This window comes from Pipra filicauda, unplaced genomic scaffold (genome assembly GCF_003945595.2).
Source record: "Pipra filicauda isolate LSUMZ 115617 unplaced genomic scaffold, ASM394559v2 scaffold139_size1960392_pilon, whole genome shotgun sequence".
Taxonomy (NCBI): Eukaryota; Metazoa; Chordata; class Aves; order Passeriformes; family Pipridae; genus Pipra; species Pipra filicauda.
The window spans coordinates 1568632-1588674 of NW_024103873.1; the positions used below are offsets into that span (position 1 = coordinate 1568632).

General features: G+C 47.6%; 1 protein-coding gene across 11 annotated transcripts in view; it reads right to left on the bottom strand.

Moving 5' to 3' along the window:
* The window catches only part of ITPR1 (inositol 1,4,5-trisphosphate receptor type 1), a 163756-nt gene that overhangs the window by 80793 nt on the left and 62920 nt on the right, over positions 1-20043 (bottom strand). For 10 of the 11 annotated variants that reach the window (XM_039378492.1, XM_039378491.1, XM_039378488.1 and 7 more), the window contains 17 exons: positions 19510-19668; positions 18756-18928; positions 18387-18506; positions 16918-17112; positions 14744-14995; positions 12749-12890; positions 11680-11833; positions 10619-10806; positions 8816-8954; positions 7308-7380; positions 6572-6737; positions 6303-6473; positions 5288-5353; positions 4480-4617; positions 2850-2975; positions 2287-2487; positions 342-593 (listed from right to left, as the gene is read on the bottom strand). In XM_039378492.1, the coding sequence (XP_039234426.1) occupies positions 342-593; positions 2287-2487; positions 2850-2975; positions 4480-4617; positions 5288-5353; positions 6303-6473; positions 6572-6737; positions 7308-7380; positions 8816-8954; positions 10619-10806; positions 11680-11833; positions 12749-12890; positions 14744-14995; positions 16918-17112; positions 18387-18506; positions 18756-18928; positions 19510-19668 (2715 nt within the window). The remainder of the gene's footprint in view (positions 1-341; positions 594-2286; positions 2488-2849; positions 2976-4479; positions 4618-5287; positions 5354-6302; positions 6474-6571; positions 6738-7307; positions 7381-8815; positions 8955-10618; positions 10807-11679; positions 11834-12748; positions 12891-14743; positions 14996-16917; positions 17113-18386; positions 18507-18755; positions 18929-19509; positions 19669-20043) is intronic. The other variant, XM_039378484.1, reaches the window with a different exon arrangement.

Here is a 20043-nt window from a genome sequence, read left to right on the forward strand (position 1 = left end):
CCAAACGTCAGCATCATAATAATTTCCAGACCTGCAGAACCATCTGTTCAAGGTTAGCAGCACATCCACAAACCTCTCTGCCTCAAGAACCTTATAAAATAACCAAGTACAGCATCACATTCCTATTTTATGGCTAAGGAGTAAGTATAAAAGGATTTAACTTCACTATCCAGATTGACTGGGGGTGCTGACAGCAGAAGCAGGGAAGGAATCCAGTTTCCCAGCTCACTGCCCACCTGCACCACCCCCTTCCCAGGCCAGACTCAGCAATATCCAACCTCTCTCACCCAAAATCAGCACATTTCAAATAGAAACAGGTCAGTTCTTCTATCAGCCCTCACCTCAGGAATGCAATCCTCGTGGGTCACCACCCTCACAATGTCATCCAGGGGGAGGAGGGAGTTGCACTTGATCTCTGTGTAGACATTTTTGCCCTCAGTGCACACAGCCAGCAGCTCCACCAGGTGGATGTGGTACATCAGGGGGCTGTTCTCGTCCATCCGATCCCTCTCTGACCTCATCATCTGCACCAGGGTCTGGAAGGAGGCTCTGTCGTTGTAGAACACCAGCACATCTTCTCCTGCGTTCACCAGCTGCCAAGGACGGAGGACATTCCATCAGCAGAGCAAAGCCTGGGATCTCCCCACGGCATCCCCCTACTCTGGGGCTGCAAATGCCCATGAGCTGCTCCTCAGACACTCAAAGGAGCACAGCCCCCAGGTCAGCTGGGCACTGCTCCTGTGCTGTCTTCACGGGAGACAGGACACGAGTAGGACATTTTCTCCTAAAGAATTTACCACTTCTGAACTGCTGGAGAAGTTCAAAGCCAGTCCAGCTGCCTGCTTAGACAGAAGCTGTGCCAACAAACTTCTGACTTTCCATTGTGCTTTTTTATTTCATGTCCTGTTGCCTCAGTTGACTTTTTAATGCAGCTGTGGGCAGCTCTGTGCTGGTCAGAGAACTGCCCGGGGTCACAGGGATGGGAGAGCTCAGGGCTCACTCCTTCCACCCTTCTGAGCAAACACCATCCATCTTCCAAGGCACAAAGTGACACCTTAAGTCACACACTGGAGATTTCCATCAGCTTCACATCTGACACCCTGCTGGCCACGATTTCAGAGCAGCTCAGCCCTCCTGGAACTCCAGGAAAGGAAGGAGAATGAGCAAAGTGAGACCTGCCCCAGGCTGGGCACTGCTGAGCAGGAGGGGTCCAGGGCTGTCCTCCCCCAGGGTTTGGGAAAAACAGCAGGATAAAAGGCAGGAGGAAACCTCTCAGGCAGCCCCCTCTGCTCAGCACTGCTGACCACCTCACAAACTCAGCTGTGTGCTGAGAAGCTCACAAAGCTGCTTTCGAGCTGAACAACAAATTCTGGAAGATTTTCCATCAATCTACCAGGACTGATGCACAAAAGCCAGATTTGACAAATCTGATCCTGGGGCTCCCCCTGCTGAGGAGGCCAAACATCCCATCAGATGTGTAAATACACCGTCATGGATCACATCCAATATCCCACTTAGAGGCACTTAGTCACCCTTCTCTTACCTCTCCCTTCTACCCTGCCACTCCAATTTCCCAGTTACCCACACACCTAAGGAACACCCTCATCTTTTCCACCTTCAGCACTTAAACAGCTGAGTAAGTACATCTTGCTAAGACTATTTACAAGGGCCTGGAGTGACAGGACAAGGGGGAATGGCTTCAAACTGAAAGATAGGAAAAGTATGGGTGGGGAGGCCCTGGCACAGGGTGCCCAGAGAAGCTGTGGCTGCCCCATCCCTGGAAGTCTCCAAGGCCAGTTCTGAGCAGCCTGGGATAGTGGAAGGTGTCCTTGCCCATGGCAGAGGGTGGGACTGGATGGGCTTGAAGGTCCCTTCCAGCCCACACCACTCTGGATGCTATAAAGAATTCCCATCAAAACACTATCATGGTAAAATTCTCCTTCTGCATTAGTGATCTTGAAATTAAACTAATTCTCTTCGAGCCAATTTTGCTAGAGAAAGGCACCCCTGCTTCATAATCCCACCTGTGTACTGCTGTGCACACATGCTGGGAAGTAACTTGTGCCATTAATTATCAACCCCTCGTTACACCTATGAGTCAGGAGCTCAGAAAGCTTTTGGTCACAAAAAGCCTGAGCTTTCTGGGAGCTGTTTGCTCTTTTTGCATGGTGAGAGCTCACTGTCAGCTTCTTGGCAGTCCCCGAAGCGAGAGGATCAATTTGTCATGTTCACCAACTGCTATGTGAAAACTTCTGTTCAGACCCTGCAAATCCCTGCAGCTCTCACCTCAGCCATTACCATATCCTGGCATTTCTTAATGAACTTCCCCTCTGCCTTGACGATTGTCTGCAGGAACTTGATGTACTGAACGTTCCTGCCGTGGGTTTCGATGCAGTGGACGAAGTGCTGAACGACGCGCTCGTTGATCTCGCTGCAGAGCTGGAAGTTGTTCATGAAAATGTGCTGCATTGTCACTGCTTCCAGAATCTATGGGATGAAGGGAAGAAAGCAATCAGAAAATAAACAACCCACCGGGCCCCCCCAGAGGGCAGGGTAAAGCCAACGCTCCTGCAGGGCGCGGGGCTGGAGGAACATTTCTGGACCTCATCTTTCAACACCCCAGCTCCTATCTCAGTCTGTTTTTCACTCCACTTCAGCCTCTTGAACTTTCTACACTGAAATGGCCCTAAACAAACATCTTGCCAACCTTTAAGGCTTCAGAATGAAAACAAAATGTGACCTCTTCAACCAATCTTGCATCAGAACAGCCCCTGAGGCTTCACCAAGGACAATCCAGTCCCTTTCCTTGCTAGAACAAAAAATAAATCATGGCCTGAGGTTATTCTTACCCCTGGGTTAAGGAACAGGTTTATGTGCTTGTGCAGCAAGGCCTGATTCTGTTGGTTCCCAGCGCAGAAGTTCTGCAAAAACTCGTGTGCAAGCTTCATTATCTCCTGCATCCTCGTGTCTTCAGCCTGGGGTTGCATGACAAACAAGAGGGAGTTAAAGGGACTCCAAAGGTTCACTTTCAGGTGAGCACTGGACAAGCCACAGCTCCAGCTCTGCAAAGGAACTGTCACGTCCCTCACACTCCGAAGGAAAACAACCTCCACCCAGCTCGCAGACACTCGGGATGAGTTTGGCCCATTCCACAGTTCTAAAGAGCATCAAAATTGAAGTCCATAATAGAAATTACAGCAGTTTATTCCTTAAAACTGCCTACTCCACGGCCAGGCCTGCCAGCAACGTGCTTTAGTCACTTCTACACTTCTGAACATCCCGGCACGTTGGCCAAGCCACACATCATCACCTCGGGGCTGCCCAGGAACTCTGCCACGTTCCACTGCACAGACAGATGGGCAGCTCATGGCAAGGGAGACGTGGAAAGTTGTCACTGCACCAGTTCAGCCCAATTTATATTTACTGGAACCTGCACACTGCTTGCACACTTCCAAGCACTGCTGAGGAACTGGTGCCTCTCCTCTGACGTCAGTGTGGATCCCCGACCCACTGATGGCAGAAGATGCAGTTTGGAAAATCAGAGTATGTTTTTACTTTTAAGGAATTTCATATATTTCCAAGGGTGAAACCCCTTCCACGCTGCCTGTCCAATGCACATTCACATGTACAGGACAGAAAGGAGACAAGATGTTGGAGTGTCTTTGCTGCCCATTTTTTAGCAAAGTATGAAGCAAGAAACCATGAGACTTAACATTAATCAAAGCTACTGTCCAGAATTACTGGTTCTCAGAAACCTGTGGAGTTTGGAACAGAGGACAGCAGAGTGATCAGGAAACTTGTCACCTCTGCACTGATAAGTACCTGTCACCTGTGACTAATGGGCAGCCAACAGGAAGAACTTGGGCTGTGCTGCATCAGCACAACATGGGGCTGTGCAGGCTCCAACCAGACACAACCCAGACCCAATGGGCTCCAAACCAGTCCCAGTGGGCTCCACACTGCACTGTGATAACATGTGGCATCTGACAGGGCTCGTTACTGAGCCCTGACCTGGCGGGCCAGTTGGTATTTATTCATTTCTGAGGGGGGAGTTTGGGACTCTGCAACTCAGGGGGTCTGTGTTTAACTACTGGACAGACCTGACAAATCCCATGGGGACCAGGCACTCTGGTGTTCCCAGGATGGTGGGCATGCAGCTGCCTGGTAGCAACAACTGGGTCTTGCTTCCACAGCTCAACTCCACATGCCTCCCATGAAAAGCTCCCAGTTGAGCCTTGGTCTTACTCTGAGCTATGGCAGACAAATACTTCTTCAGGAAATAGTGCATAACTGTATGTTAAAGACTTCAAACAAACAGAGCTTGTCCAAGCTCCCCAAAGTATGGATATTTTACAGACTATGAGACCATATAAACCAGCCCCTGTGGATCCAATACATTCCAACATATCCAAGATTCAGAGGAGGCATTAAAAGCCTGCCAACGGGACCCAAAGCAAGGAGACAGCAGAGGAGCCCCACCTTCTCGTAGGGGATCTGCAGCAGCTCCAGCACCACGGCGTGGGCTCCCATGTTCCGCAGGAGTCGCTGCTGCTGCTTCCGGCTCTTCCTCACCGAGGCCCCTTCCTGCACACAGAGCTTGCTTAGCCGCAGCAGGATCTGCAGAGAGACTGGCTTTAGAGCCCAGAGCCTGGCTGTTCCTTCACAGAATGCCAGGTCCCAGAGAGCAGCAACGGGGAGAAACTCCTCTGTGTGGAGCAGAGCGGCTCCAGGCAGCTCCTCATGGCCCAGGCTCCATCCATGGCATCTGACTAAGGCTGGTGCACTTGGATGATCCTTGTGGGTCCCTTCCAGCTCTGGATGCTCTGTGATCCTATGCTCCTGCAGAACCCACCACAGGCTCCACACACAGGCCTGCAGCTCACACCACACCAGCACCAACACACACTCTCAGTCTGGTGTTTCCTAAGTTAAATTCCAACAGCACGGCGGGTTTGAGTGCCAGGTACTCAGGACCAGGGCAAACTAAATGGCTTCTCCCCCTGCCTCCTGCCTTTGTAGTCTTTAACAATAAAAATATTGTGTTACCATTGAAACAGCAGCAAAACCTCGCGTTTCTCACTAATCCATCCTCAAGGAAAGAGTACACACGTCGTGCTTATTATATCCTGGCTTCCCATTCAAGCTGGGATATGTTATTACTCAGCAAATAGTTTCCACAATGGCACAGTGACTCAGACTGTCCTGGGTGCCTCCCTCTGCCTGCAGCTCTCCAGAGCTCTGTTACTCATTTACACTGCCAGGGAACTATCAAGAAGCAAAGTTTTACCTCTTTTACTACCCGGTAGTTGTAGCTGCTAGTACTTTCAGGCTTTTGGGACTTGCTGTGACCTTCCTGAGGATAAAATCAGACAATTTATTAGTAGCTTATACTACTGCCTTCACAAAGGCTAAAATTACCGTTCTAGGACAGCGCCCGCTCTCCTCCTGGGAAGGACTGTCATCCTCCAGCTCTGACAGTCTCACAAAAATACATACAATTATCTTGTCAAGTCACACTGACCTCTATAACACAAAATAAGGTGAGGGTGGGATGATTTCAGAGACAGCAACTTCCTGTCCTTTCCTTTGGTTGTCACATTCTGTCTCTAATCAAGTCTCCCCCCCCAAAAAAAGTCCTTACTTCTCTTCCTCTCAACTATTATTAAACTGTCACTGCACACAGACTAAGAAATGCCTCTCAGGACCTGCACAAGAAAAGCAACAAGTAAATTACTTGTCTTTACTTCCAACAATGAATGTTCATAACCGAGGGACTGTTTCTTGGATTCCCTCACCCAGTCTTGTCTATTTGACTGCAAATTATACGGAGGCAAAATGTGTTTAATGAGTTCCAAGTCAGATGTGCATGTCAGGAAAGTCCTGGATTATCAGGCACAGATAAAGCACAGTTCTCTTCTGTCATTTATCAGTGGCATGACTGAAAAGGCATCACCTGAGCAGTTCACAGCTCTGCCCTTACCTTACTTGAGGTGCTTTTAACTGGACAAATCCCATGTGATTGGTCAGTGCTGGAAGGACAGAACTGGGGAGCCAGAGACAACCCAAACCAGCTCTGTTAAGACCCTAAGGGTGACACTTCAGTGGCTGCTAATCCTGAGCAGTCTCCACTTGGTATCAACCAGCTCAAGTTCTCCCCTTGCTCTTGCCTTAACTTAAAAGTACACAGCCAGCCTCACCAGGCTGCTCAGCGTGCTGGGAAGATGGGCTTCTGCCACAGCTCTGAACACAGCCACCCCCTCAAAATACCCACAGGGGAATCTGCACAAACACAGCCTAATTACCTCTTTCTTCTTGTGCTCGTTTTCACCTGGCACACTGTCCATGGCCTCGTCAGGACCTTGGCCTTTGTACACCCACAGCTCCGACTTCTCCACTATTGACCTCAGCTGGTCCAAGTCTTGTTTGATCTGCTTGTAGTTGTCAACATCTTGGCTGGTAACAAGCAGTTGAACCTTACATGAATGCAATCCATTAGTTGCACAAAAAGGGGTTGTTTTTAGCTGCAATACACACATTCAGATGAGGAATAGCTCTTGGAACTCACACATACCTGTTTGAAAGCTTGAAGGACTTCTTGCCTCTGGCTGAAGTGCCTGAAGAGGAGCTGCAGTGCTCCAGACACCAGGGGAGGGTAATCATGCATGGTTAAGTGCAACAGAACTCGGAGAAATGTTCTGCCACCGTGATCATCCAAATCCAGAGGTGTGTTCTCCTCACTGAAAACAGAGTGGAGGAGTTAACTGGCACATTAGACTGAGTGGTCCAGCAGGTTCTTAATCCACTTAGCAGGAGGAAAACCTCTTTTCTTACTTTTAAGTAAGGAGGAAATTTATCAAATCAAATGCTATCTCAGGACAGGGGGTTTTGGTGTGCTGTTAAGAGGGAGGCTATTCCAGAATCTCACTGCTCAGGGTCCACTCAGCTTGCATTACCCAATTTACAGTTTTGCCAATCCTTGCCTGCACAAACTCTTCCACCTAAGTAAGATTTCACTGCAGCACTGAGCTTAAGATGCCCTAATTCTCCACCCTGGCTTTTACCCATTAAGTGGAGCCCTCCCACGATGACTCTTCTGGCTGAAGGACCCCTGTATCCCTTATCTGTGGTTTTTAATACAACTGGACCCTACTTTGAGCTGCATTGAAGTCATTTTAAGAAAATGGAGCCTGAGTAACTGTGACAGCTGTTTTCAAGCTCTCCCCAGCCACCACCTCCCTCTGGACTGGAATTCCCACTCCCTGGGAGCCCTGCAGCCTGGAGACTCAGAGCTGCCCCTCGATGAGCACCTGTGAAGAGATACTTTCCTTCCTCCAAAGATCCCCTCAGCTTGTTCCTCGATATGTTCGAAGTCCAGGGCTCCTGAGAACACGAGACAAACACGTGACATCAGAGTGACATCAAAGAGGTTTTTTTCAGCCTAAAAACATTTCAAATGGCAAGTGGTGACAGGGGAGTGAACAAGGGGGTCATAACAAGCTGAAAGGGACACCGAGATCACTGAAGCAGCTGCTCAGATAACATAAGACAATAAATTAACCTGCTCCCTGCTCACAAATTAAACTGTGTAATCATTTCAGCAACATCCAGGCTTATTCCTCTCTTGCCTGTTTTTAGATTGCACCAGCATCATTCCAGGATGCTGAATGGGACCTGGTGTCATTCCAAGGGGCCATTCACAGTAAAAGCCAAACTTCACCCTTGAGAAGTTCTAAAGTAATAAATTCAGCCATGACAGCAATAAAAAGGCCTTTGCCTTTCTCAGTGTAAGGTACCTCATCACATGGGCAATGACCAATATTCTGAAATAAAATAATAAAAAAAACCCCAACAACATAAAACTGACAAAACAGACTTGGAGCCTCATTATTTCACAAATATTTGCCAAGGGGAACAGAAGGGAGCACAGGGATTTTATATCCTTGCCAAAAACATGTACCCCATTTCTCCCAAAGTTCAGCTGGCAGAAAGAGCTGTGGGTGTGCCCCCAGCCCCATTCCAAAGGCTCAGGTAGCCCAGGAAAAGAGTCAACACATCCCCCTTGAAGTGAGATCGAAAGACAGTCACACTTTGAACACTTCACATCTAAACCACATTTTTCTTATTATTTTCCTCTGCATCTGCAGATACAGCCCCCAAATTGGGGAATAAAAGCTGTTTGATGACTCCTAAGCTGCACACTTAAAGTTCAGTTATTCCTACATGGCACAGGTCCTCCTACAGGACACTTTTTGCCCTGGAAAGTGATATCCCAACAGACAACCCCCATTGACCCAGTCCACCATCCTGCTTCCAGTTCAGAAGAACACTGGACATGACAAGCTCCTCCACAGTAGCACAGAGGCCCAGACACCTCCAGAGGTCTTGCCTTCCTACAATACCTTTGGAAAAGAAAAATTTGGGTGGGTACAGGCATGAGGAAAAGGGGAAGAGATGGAGAAAACCACATTACTATGGGGACCATTTTCCTTCACCCAGAAACATCAACAGAAAAGCTCTGAGGTCGATGACAGGTCACACATGACAGTGTTTATTTCAGGGTTTTTTTAAAGGATGTAACTCAGGCTCTTGGTCACACTTAATACAATGGAAGCAAGTAGGTGACAGTATTTAGTTGGAAAATGCTGAACATATGGAAATGATCCTACTCATTTATTCCACTGTGAGCAGGGCACTCTACTCCAGTGGGACCATTTGTGTGCCAAAGCAAGAACCTGAAACAATTACTCACCAGCCCCTCTAAGATTGCAGAGTGTCCCCTAACCCACACCACCTCATTCCTTGCAAAATAACCAACCTGGAACATTAGCTGGCATTTCTTGACTGCTGCTTCCAGTGGGTGACTCGGACATCTGGGCATTGCTTTCATCAAACTCATGTTTAAATATGCAAAGCAGGCAGGAGATCCTGTAGTCCAGTCGCACGTTCAAAATAAACTGGGGATACAGAAGTAGGAAAAATGTTGAAATAATGTGCCCATTCCCAGCACACCTACCATTTACACACAATGCAGGGCCACCAACATGCAGCATCAACTGAGCAGAGATGTGGATTTCACTTGGAAAAGTTACCCAGGGTGAGGAGGCCCTGGCACAGGTTGCCCAGAGAAGCTGTGGCTGCCCCATCCCTGGAAGTGTCCAAGGCCAGGTTGGACGGGGCTTGGAGTAACCTGGGTTGGTGGAAGGTGTCCCTGCCCATGGCAAAGGGTAGAATGGTCTGGATGATCTTTAAGGTCCCTTCCAAACCAAACCACCCTGGGTTTCTGTGATTCCAAGAGGTATGCAAATGTTGTCTTACAAATCCCCAGGATTCAGTCATTTTCTCAGTGCTTTCCACGAGCACGATACACACACATAATAAAACATGAGTAAGGTGCTTTGGCAGAGCTTTGCTCCCTCGTTACTGCCTGATGCTGGCATCCACACCCCATCCCCCAGGGAAGGAAAGCAGCATTTCCATCTCCATTCTGAGCCAGCAGGAATCCCACAGACATGTGCTGCTGTTCTCCCGGGGTGCTGGGGCACAGGAGCAGGACGTGAGCTGCCAGGAGCCAGGCTGCTCCCATACAGCAGCTACACCAGTTCAGGACTAGCTGGTGCCAGAGTAACCTCCACCCTAGCAGAGACCACCTTCTCCATGATCTTCCTCTTGAGGAAGGAGATACAATGCCAAGAACACTCACAGTTCTCAGAGCTTTCAGGGAAAAGGCTTAATGCCAGTTTGAATAGAGCCTGGTAACTGGGGGGATACTGGCACACTGAACCACCCCTCTGCACATGCTGGGCCACAAGAGAAGCTGTGGCTTTAACTAAAATTAGCACTGGTGAAAGGAAGGATTGAAGCCTCCCTGTGTGCTGCATCTGCTGCTGAGGGAAGGGCAGGACCTCACCCCGTGCTCCGTGCGCAGCCTCCCACGGGGCACGGGGAAGGAACACCAGGGATCTCCTGCTGCCTCACATACTCCTGCCCACGAGGCTCTTGCAGCATCATTCTGATCTCCATGAACTCACTGATGAAGTTACTGAGCAGAAAAAGGACTCCTACAGTCAGAGGGGGAAGCTGGATTTCAGGGTAGGAATTCTGCAGTAACCTCTTGATCGAGGCAGTGCCGTGGAAAAGGGAAAAAACTGTGTGTGCCCCGAAGACTCAGGAGTGAGCCCATGAGAAAAGCCAGACAGAGATGGAAGAGACAGCGAGGCTGGCTAATGTGCATGCTGAAAAAACATGGCAGGCTGAGGGCTGTGCCAAGAGGAGTCTCCAGTATCCCCCCCTTCCTTGGGGCACTTGAGATGGCCCTGTAGACTCCAAGAAACTGGTCAGACAGTGGGGTGGAAAATGTCTGCTTCAAGTCACGTACTTCCTGTTAAATCACTGCTAAATATGCAGATGTCTATTGCAAGCTCTTTTCTAATAAATTGTTTCAGTAAAGGCATAATATTGACACAGGCAAGTTGAGAGCCAAGTGCCTGCAAGGTCACCTTCTGTAACGCTTTACTGGTGTAAGAGGCACATACCAGGCAGAAATAAATTAAAAGGCAGCAGGACCCTGTTAATGCTTACAGAGAGCACAGGATGCTGCATTAATGCATGTTGCTGGTACCTGAAGTATTTCAATGATCTTCAGCTTGGTGTCCATGACCAGGATGTCCTCCTTCTCCGGCTCGCTCTGCTTGACATTCCCCTCGGGAGCAGCAGCGAGCGGAGTCATGGGCAGGAACCCCCCACCTCTGAGCACCACCTGGGTCATCAGCTCTCCCACTCCATGGATTGACCTCATCACATTGCTCCCTTCAGAGAGGCAAACAGGTAAAGTTATGATGGTGTAATGGGGCTGCATTAACAGGGCAAGGACCCTCCACATCCTATGGAGAGAAACTGTCTCAACATTACACATCCAAATCCTTGGGACAAAGGGAAGCCAACAGAAGCTCTGCAGTACTTGGAGAAAACCCCTGCCCTTTCCCTCTTCCATTACAGGCATTACTCAGCTTTACAGCCAAGCCATGGACAGAAAGGAGGAGATTTCCAAGCACAGCATCAGCGTCTGGTCCAGGGAGGAGACTGTCCCTCTGCTCCACCCTGGGGCAGCCTCTCCTCCAGTCCTGGGGGCAGTTTGGGGTATCACAATAAAGGAAACATCTAAAGCTGTTGGAGAGTGTCCAAAGGAGGGACACAGGGGTGGGGAAGGGTCTGAGGGGCCACCCAAGGAGCAGCTGAGGGCACTTGGTGTGTCCAGCTGGAGACGAGACTGAGGTCAGAGCCCAGCAGGGTCTGCGGCTCCTCCCGAGGGGCAGCTCCAGCTCTGCTCTGGGTGAGCAGGGACAGCACCCAGGGAAGGGCTGGAGCTGGGACAGGGCAGGGGCAGGCTGGATCTCAGGGAAAGGTTTTTCCCCCAGAAGGTGGCTGGCACTGACCAGGCTCCCCAGGGCAGTGGGCACAGCCCCAAGGCTGCCAGAGCTCCAGGAGGGTTTGGACAACGCTCTCAGGGACAGGGTGGGATTGTTGGGGTGTCTGTGCAGGGCCAGGGGTTGGACTGGATGGTCCTTGTGGGTCCCTCCCAGCTCAGGATATTCTATGATTCCATGATTCCAACCCACACTGACATTTTGAGACAAACCTGAACCACCCAAGAACTTTCCACCCATCATTTTCCAGCCTTACCTTTGCTTTCCTCGCCTTTTGCCATCTTGGTAATAGGGAAGATGGTAGTGATGTGCACACAGTCTAATATAGCAAGGAGGATTTTGGTTAGTCTGAGGAGGTCACAGAAGTTGTAGAAACCAAAATATATCAGATTTCTGGCTAAGTTAACAACCTACCAAAATAACAATAAAAAGCCTGATTAATACTAAACATTTTGCTTTCACAATCAAGTTGTTCTTAACACAGTGACAAGATCAAGAACCTGGCTGAGTCATATTTTATCACAATATCTGGGAATTCCACAAGACTGTCTAATTCTACATTACATCAGAAGGTTTTTTGCCTACAAAACTGCAATGCCTGGAATAATCTCTGTATCTGCAATTGATATTCTACAGCTACAAAATCAGACCACATTTGTCTCATTACAGAGCAGGTAAGACAGAGCAAGACTAGAGGGAATGTACTGATGATTTTTATCATTATCTTACAAAAAAGATATTGTAAAGTTTCCCCACAACTCCTCCCCGTGCACTGCTTCGAGATCCACACAAAAATATCACACACAGGGCAAATATTTAACGTAGCCCCGTTATGTGAAGTATGTTCCCTCAAATATGTTATTTTTTTAAAAGAATATCATGTTTCCTCATATTAATGGTTATTTTGGGAAAGCTATTGCATGGATTTGCTACATCTCCTTTGCACAGACTATTTAATAGGTCAGTAAGTCACAGGACACTCTTGGGGAGCATCACTATGAGCTCTCAAGGCTCTCTGTGTGCAGACACAGTGTTTAGTTTTTGAGACTACTTATTCCAGTAAGGCCTGACTTTGCCATAACACTGAGAGCACAGAAAGTAAACAAGGCTGCTGCAAATCTAAGACAAACTCACATTCATTGATTGCATTTCAAGAACCATCACTGCAAACTCACAAACTTGCACAAGGAGAAAGGCTCCAGTGGAAAGGAGGAGCCTGCTGAGGCTCAGCACTCAATCTGTGCTTGCCAAACTATCAGGTGTCGAAAAAAGTACCAACATTCCACCACAAAACAGAAAAGGATAAATCAGAACTGGGTAACTACCTCAAAAGTGAGCTTATTTTTCTCTTTATCAGAGAAAGGGAACCTCTGACACACCACATCTCTTAAATATTCCTCTACAAATTCCATTGTTTGTGCAAATCTCTCCTTAATTTCATCTTTGGAAGTTCCACTGCTATCATAGCTGAAGAGGGAAAAAAAAGAACAAAACAAAAAAGAAAACAAAACACAAAGCTTAGCATGCAAATACACAGGGCTCCTTTCACCAGATACAATTTTTCATTGGTTTGTCAAAATCTAAGAGAAGTTAAAGGCTGGTAAATAATTTATCCAAACGAGGGAGTCAGGACACTGACACCATAATTTCCTGGCTTTTGCTGTTTTATCCCATATGCTCACTTTGTACTATTTTTAAATGTCTGAGGGGGAAAAAAAAAAAAAAGATAATTTTGTCCCAATAAATTAAAAAAGTAACCTTTATTATTAGAGTGGAAACAATGACAAGTGATGTGCAGCACTGAGGAGAAGGGCTGGCCAAGAGATGCTGACTGGGGATGGTATTTTTCCTCCAAATAAAACCCATCTATATGCAAAGCAGATATTAATATTTAACACAAATTCTAGGGGGTTTTTTCTCAGTATGTGCAGAGGGACTTTGAACAAGACAATCCTCACCTTCCCCCAACTCACGTTTCCCTGTTTGATCACTTATCACTGCTGAGCCTCTGCCAGAGCCCAAATCATTTGGGTTTGTGTTTTGGCATTTAAAATTGAGAATTATCTACTGTGTCTCTGTCAGCACAGAAAACCAGGCTAGAAAGGAGGGAAGAAGAAACTACTGAACACCAGCACTAACACAGAAGACTTAAATTCCTGGTATGTAACACTGATTTCAGGTGTTCGTTTTCTCCAACTGAAAAAAGGTCTGAACAGCTGAGTGCTATCAATTTTAAATCATTAATTATAAAGAGTTAAAATAAGTGGTCAGGAAACCACATCCCTGGCCAAGCTGTGGTTTTGTGTAGGTTTTTCACCACTGTAACAAGAGGATTTTCCACTGGAGGTTGAGGAAAGGGACTGTCTCCAGCACCTTCCCCTTGTTTTTGCTGCTGATGGTGTGAGCTCCCACGAGGACAGTCTGCCCTGAGGAGTCCACACTCTGAGGACACGAACTCCACTTATCCTGGGGAGGTTTAGATTGGATGTTAGGAAAAATGTCTTCATGGAAAGGGCTGTCAGTCTCTGGAAGGGGCTGCCCAGGGCAGTGGTGGAACCCCCATCCCTGGAAATGTTCACCCACCCACACGTGTGGGTGTGGCAGTTGGGGCCGTGGTTTAGTGGAGAACAGGGTGTTAGTGCTGTGTTGACAGCAGGACTTGATCTTAAAGGTCTTCAAACCTTAACAATTCTACGACTGTTCTCTAATCAGACAAGGCAGGAGGAAAGCTGAAACCCTCCTCCCCTGCCTTCCCACCCCAGGGCCAGGTCACACCACCCAAAATCAGACCTGCTCTATAGCCAGTCTTAAAAATAGTGCATCCTGAGCTTCTGGGTGTTTGACTTGTTTTGCAATAGCTGTCTTTAGCCTTTCTGCAAAGTCTATGAATGGTTCTGTTGGTTTCTGTTGTACTTGTGTATATGAAGGTGTATGTTCGGCTGCCTCAGCGATGGTTTGAATAGCTTGGAAGGCCAGATTTTGTCAAGTGTCCAATTCATTCATAGGAATCTTGGTTTGGGCCTCATTGGAAATATAGGGTCCCACTCCACAGAGCTTGTCACTGTGACCGCCGGGCGTTCTGGAAACAAACCCCCACAGCCCCTCAGAGCCGACCCCACACACAGGGAGGTTACTGACCTCCCAGGAACACGCTGTGGGCGTTTTTGATTTACTTTACTTCTAAACAGCGCCAGCACAAACAATCTATAACAACACCACATAAACAAATACACAACAACGCCCGATTTCGGGTCGCTCCGGTCCCGCTCCCAAACCCGCCAGCGGGTTTGCTCTCCCACACCATCCCAGCAGGGACTTACTCATCGATGGCGATCTCCGAGGGGATCTCGGACCAGAGCCGGGCGTACTTGACGGGGGTCACCTGCTCCTGGGGGTCCCTGTCCACGTGCATGTGCAGCATGAGGCGGCAGAAGGAGGCGCGCAGGTCGTAGGGCAGGTTCTCGTCGGACATGCAGCGCAGGATCAGGTCCACGTCCAGCTGCCCCGAGATCTCGTTGATGGCCAAGTACTGGCGGTCAAGGCACATTCTAGCAAAGAGGTTCAGCTGGTACCTTCAGGGGGGAAAAAAGGAAAAAAAAAGAAAAAAAAAAAAAACCTTGAAAAAAATACTTGAATTTCAGTAAGTCTGAAGTTCACACTTTAATTTCCGGTATGCTGTAAAGTACAGGAGAGGGGTGTGGTACTGATACACTCATGGATTAATAAAAATAGTATTATATTTTCCAGTAATACAAATAATGCTTACTGTGGAAAGGATAAAGTGCTTATCAAATGGTAACAGTGGAAGAACAGAATAAAAGGAGGCATCATTTTCCCTGATGAAGCATCACAGAATCACTGAACCACAAAATGGAAGGGACCCTCAAACTCATCCAGTCCCACCCCCTGCCATGGGCAGGGACACCTTCCACTAGCCCAACCTGGCCTTGGACACTTCCAGGGATCCAGGGGCAGCCACAGCTTCTCTGGGCAACCTGTGCCAGGGCCTCCCCACCCTCACAGTAAATAATAAGCAATGCTCTCTAGGAAAGGTACAACAGAATCCAAACAACACTTTAGGTAACTCAGTTTAAACACTGTATAAGGCCAAACACTTCTTACAGATGCTGAAGTCACAGTTGGTCACTGAGAAAACAACACAGATGGGTAAAGATTCATTAAAAATCAGATGTTTGATTATACAACTACTGAGCTCTGCTGCCTTCAGTGAGAGAATTGGTAAGGAAAGACTGAACTTAATTCCTAATCTTTTCAGTCCATGAACTGACCATAAGCAAGTGGCATTTGAGTTATACACATCCAACAGGCTGACAATTAACCTCTGGCCATAATGTGATGCCCAACACTCCTGAGTGTTCATACAGGTTGCTGGTCAAGAAAGGAATGTTTAATTGGAAGGAGACTCCTTTCACTCTCAGCACTCCCCATGGAATTTGATTAAATCATATTCTAAACGCTTCTTTTAAGCACGTTTATGAGGTATAACGTAGACTAAAAATAATGAACACTACCAATTATTATGCCAATATATATATACACCAATAATCAACACTACCAATTCTATTTAAAAACAAGTGCAAGGAAAAAAGTATTTGGAAAGCCTATATGATTTAAAAAATTTTAACTCAGAGGTCTCCTTTTGAGCTCCAACAGGCCCAAATAAAACCATGTATTAGGAATTCTCCTGCAAGAACCATTTCAATGGAAGAGGTAATGCAAATTAAGACAGCTATTAAAAAAATAATTTAGTACTTTCTGCATTGCCACAGCTGAGTCAGTCAAACAACTCCCAGGGGTTTCTAACCCAGACACAGGAATTTGGTCTGGGCTGAAACCTGATCTCACACTATGCCAAGAGCTCAGTGCCTTGTCAAGTCATCTGGAAACATCACTCCATGTCAGACCCTGCTCAAGGCACGGCCTGGGCTGCACAGAGCAGCTCTGCACATCCACCACACCAACCCTGAGGCACGTCCAGAACTTCAGAGTTGTCCTGCTCAGGACCACAGGACCACTAAAGGCTTGGAGAGAAATGCAGAAGGCAGAGAGAACAGCAGTGACTCCTGAAAACCAAAAGCAAAGCCACGTGCACACCCCAACCCTGTTCTTCCCACAAGTGGTTATTCACCCCAGCTCCCACCTGAACACAATGGACACCACACCTGTGCTCTCTTGACTCCCACTGCCAGGAAACCGAGCAGGAACACGGGCACAAAGTGCTGGGCAAATTCAGCACCTGAAGCCTGAACTCTTTTTTAAATCAGTTTAAACTTGCTCAAGCTGATAACTGGACTTCCCACCACGAATAACTCTGTGCTTTCAGCTCTCACTTCAAAGTGACTTCATCCTCCCTCTCTAGAGGCCGTTTTGTCTGTGAAACCAGCCCCTTTGTCCCACAGCACACCCTGCAGAGCACAGGCCTCCCCACACAGCCCTGGTGAACTCTGCCAGCCAACTCCTGCGTGGTGTTCACCTGTAGTAGCTGAGCACGTCCCGATCCTCCTTCTGCCCTTCCTTGGCATCCTGGGCCAGCTCTCGGATGCTCTTGCTGCGGATCTCCTTGTTGCTGTCTCTCCAGAACAACCACACTTCTTCCTCGTCTTCTCCAACGTCCAGGGCGTTTTCCCCACTTGACACTTCTTCGAATTCGAAGCGGGAGAGGACCAGCCTGCAGGAGGAGGGGGGTCACATCCCACACTGCCAGCACCCAGGCACCCCTTTGCAACATTTCAGACACCTGCTAAAATGGGGAGCTACAAGGAACTGATTTTATGATCTCGCCTGCATTCAAAAACACAGATTTTATTCCTCAACTCTGCCAAGTAAAAGCAGAGTAGTAAAAGCAGAGTAAAAGCAGTTACTCCTGCAGCAGTAGCACTTTACTACATAAAATCATTGGGGCTTATTAGGAGTTTTAGGTTAGAGTGAATTTAGATTATAAACATTCCATTCAGTCTTGAAAAGACAAACATTTCAGCTCCTTTCATTTGAAGAAACTAAAGAAACAAGGAAATTAAAGGCACATGTAACTGACTTTCAAAAACACCTTTGCAGACGTGGTTCAAAGATCATTCCATAGTCCAGGAAAAGATCTGGCAAAGAAAAATACCTTTAAAAAAATTATTAGTTCTGTATCCTGTAAATGCCAATTGGATCAAAACTTTTTTCTGGCTTATGTGGTGGAATAACCAGAAATAAATCACCTGCTGATACTAAAAGGGCTTTTGGGGTTTTTAGTTCTTCAGCAAAGAAAAAAATTGCACATCTGAAAAAACTCAAACTAAATATACAAGGATAAGTATGAGTAAGTGATGTAGCAACACTGAGTGCTGGTGGAAATAAATACAGCCTTTATGATTTCATGAAGAGAATCAGATGTGCAAGAATACTCTCACCCATTTTTGTTTTAAATACTACCTGGCTTCCCTTTCACAGCATTTTGATAATGGTTATCTATTCTCTAGTGTATATATTGAATAAAGACATCTTTATCAAAGACAAGCAGGACCTGGTGCCTGCTATGAGGCCTCAGCAGTGGCAGGGCAGTGCTGAGAGCTGGAGACCAAGATCCAAACCTCAGAGGGAGGAAAGGGTGGCAGGGATGGATCAGGGGCTGCCCCACTGCCAGCTGAGCTCCCTCCCGAGCTGGTGGAGGCCAGGCTGGAGCCCAGAGCAGGATCAGGCCCACGGGAGCCTGCACCCCTTCCTGCAAAGCCTGTCTCCTTTGGATCAACCATGAGACAGCTCCAAGATTTCTGCCTGCAGGGCTGAGAACACCCCTGACAGACGTTTGCTGTCGTCAGTCCCCGGCTCCCCTGTGTTTGAAGAGGACCCCGCACACAATTCCCTGCTTCCTCTAGACGTGCCAGCAGAGTGCTCAGCTTTGAAGCACCTTCCTTCTGTTTCACACCAGGAAAACCAGCTCTGCAGGCATTAACTTACTTGGTTTCAATGAGAATGTCTGCATTGGCTGGATTCAGCACAGCTTTACAAATCAGCTCCTGTGTCACCGGAATAGACTTGTTCATGGAAACGCACAGATCAGAGAGGTAATCCAAAAACCTGGTGGGAAACATGAGCCAAAGGGGTATCAATCACTGGGGAGATCTAGACTGAAGCAATCTCCATTTCAGGAAGAAAACAGTCAGAGCTCCATTTGAACAGTGCAGAGCAGGAGTGCTGCCCGAGGGGAGAAGGAATGGAGTGTCAAAACAGAAGGAACTAGCTGTGCTTCCTTCTGAGCAAGCTGGCAGGTACAGACTTTTCTCAGAAGGAAAAGGGTAATTACATACTCAAAAGTGCAGCTCTCACCTGGGCTCCCTATTTTTCCTCACGAGACTCACGAAGGTGTCAATCTCAGCAGCTGTGATGTGCTTCTCCAGGAGCTTGCGGTTGTTGTGGAGCAGGGCTGTGATGGTGTCCTCGGCCAACACGTCGTAGCCAATCTGCTTCTGCATGAAGCCAAACTGCTTGGCAATGTATTCCTTCAAAACACAGAGGGAAGGAGGAGGGGGTTGTAACTAACCCTCAGAATTTAAAACAATAAGAGAAAACAGTAGGATGTTCATCAATACCAACATCCCAGGGAGCGAATGGATTAGATCCAAACTGTTCTTTTGAAAGAAAGCAAATGACAGACAAATTTAACACCTCCCTCCCTCCCTCCCAGGCTAGATACCAGCAAGGCAGCTATCCTTATCTGAGTTTGTTTTTAATACATGGCAACAAAACTGAGCAGCCTTGATTCACAGGACAACTTTCAGCGGAGTCTGTAGTAAGCGAGAACGAAGAAAGTCTTGTAATTCACCTGGATGTGACAACTAGAAATCTAGAAATTCTGTTGTTTTCTTAAATCCCACTTGGAACCAGTGCTAATTACATTATAGTCTCTGGGAGAGATGAAAAAATCCAGATAGGATAAAACTGAGCCATCCCAAAACTTCTTGCTGACTGTACAACCAAGTACAGCAGAGCAGGGTTTCATTAACAGGATGCAGCCTTTTTGTTTTTTTCAGAGCACATGAACAATGCTGGTGCCATTGAACAGGACAGACATATTTCCAACCTGATTCTTCCTGTAGTCCTGCTGGGAGTGCCTGAGCACCCTGTAGCAGAGCCTGCAGATGTGCCTGAAGGGTGCGTGGCGCTGGTCCCCCAGCTCCTCCAGCCGCAGCATCGGCCCATCGCCGCTGTCCGTGAACGGCGCCTGCAGCAGCTTGAAAATCTGGATGGTCATTAAAAACAAAGACACAGCCCCATGAGGCACTGCCTTACCTGGGTAAAAACAGTGCAAAAGCGGTGTCTTTAAATATCTAGAGGTACATGAGAAATCCATGGCAGTCACCAAGCTCCTGGGCCGTGGAGCAGCCTGGACAGAAGATGTTGGTCACCTTTATTCAACACCATATACTCTAATTTTTCCTTCTGGCAACAGTGGGCCTACAATCCCACTCCCCACAGCCTGCTGAAAGCTGGCAACTCAAAGGATCTTTTAGTCCCAATAAACTGGGACCAAAATTTCATAGAACCACAAAGTGGTTTGGGTTGGAAGGGACCTTAAAGCTCATCTCGTTCCACCCCCTGCCATGGGCAGGGACAC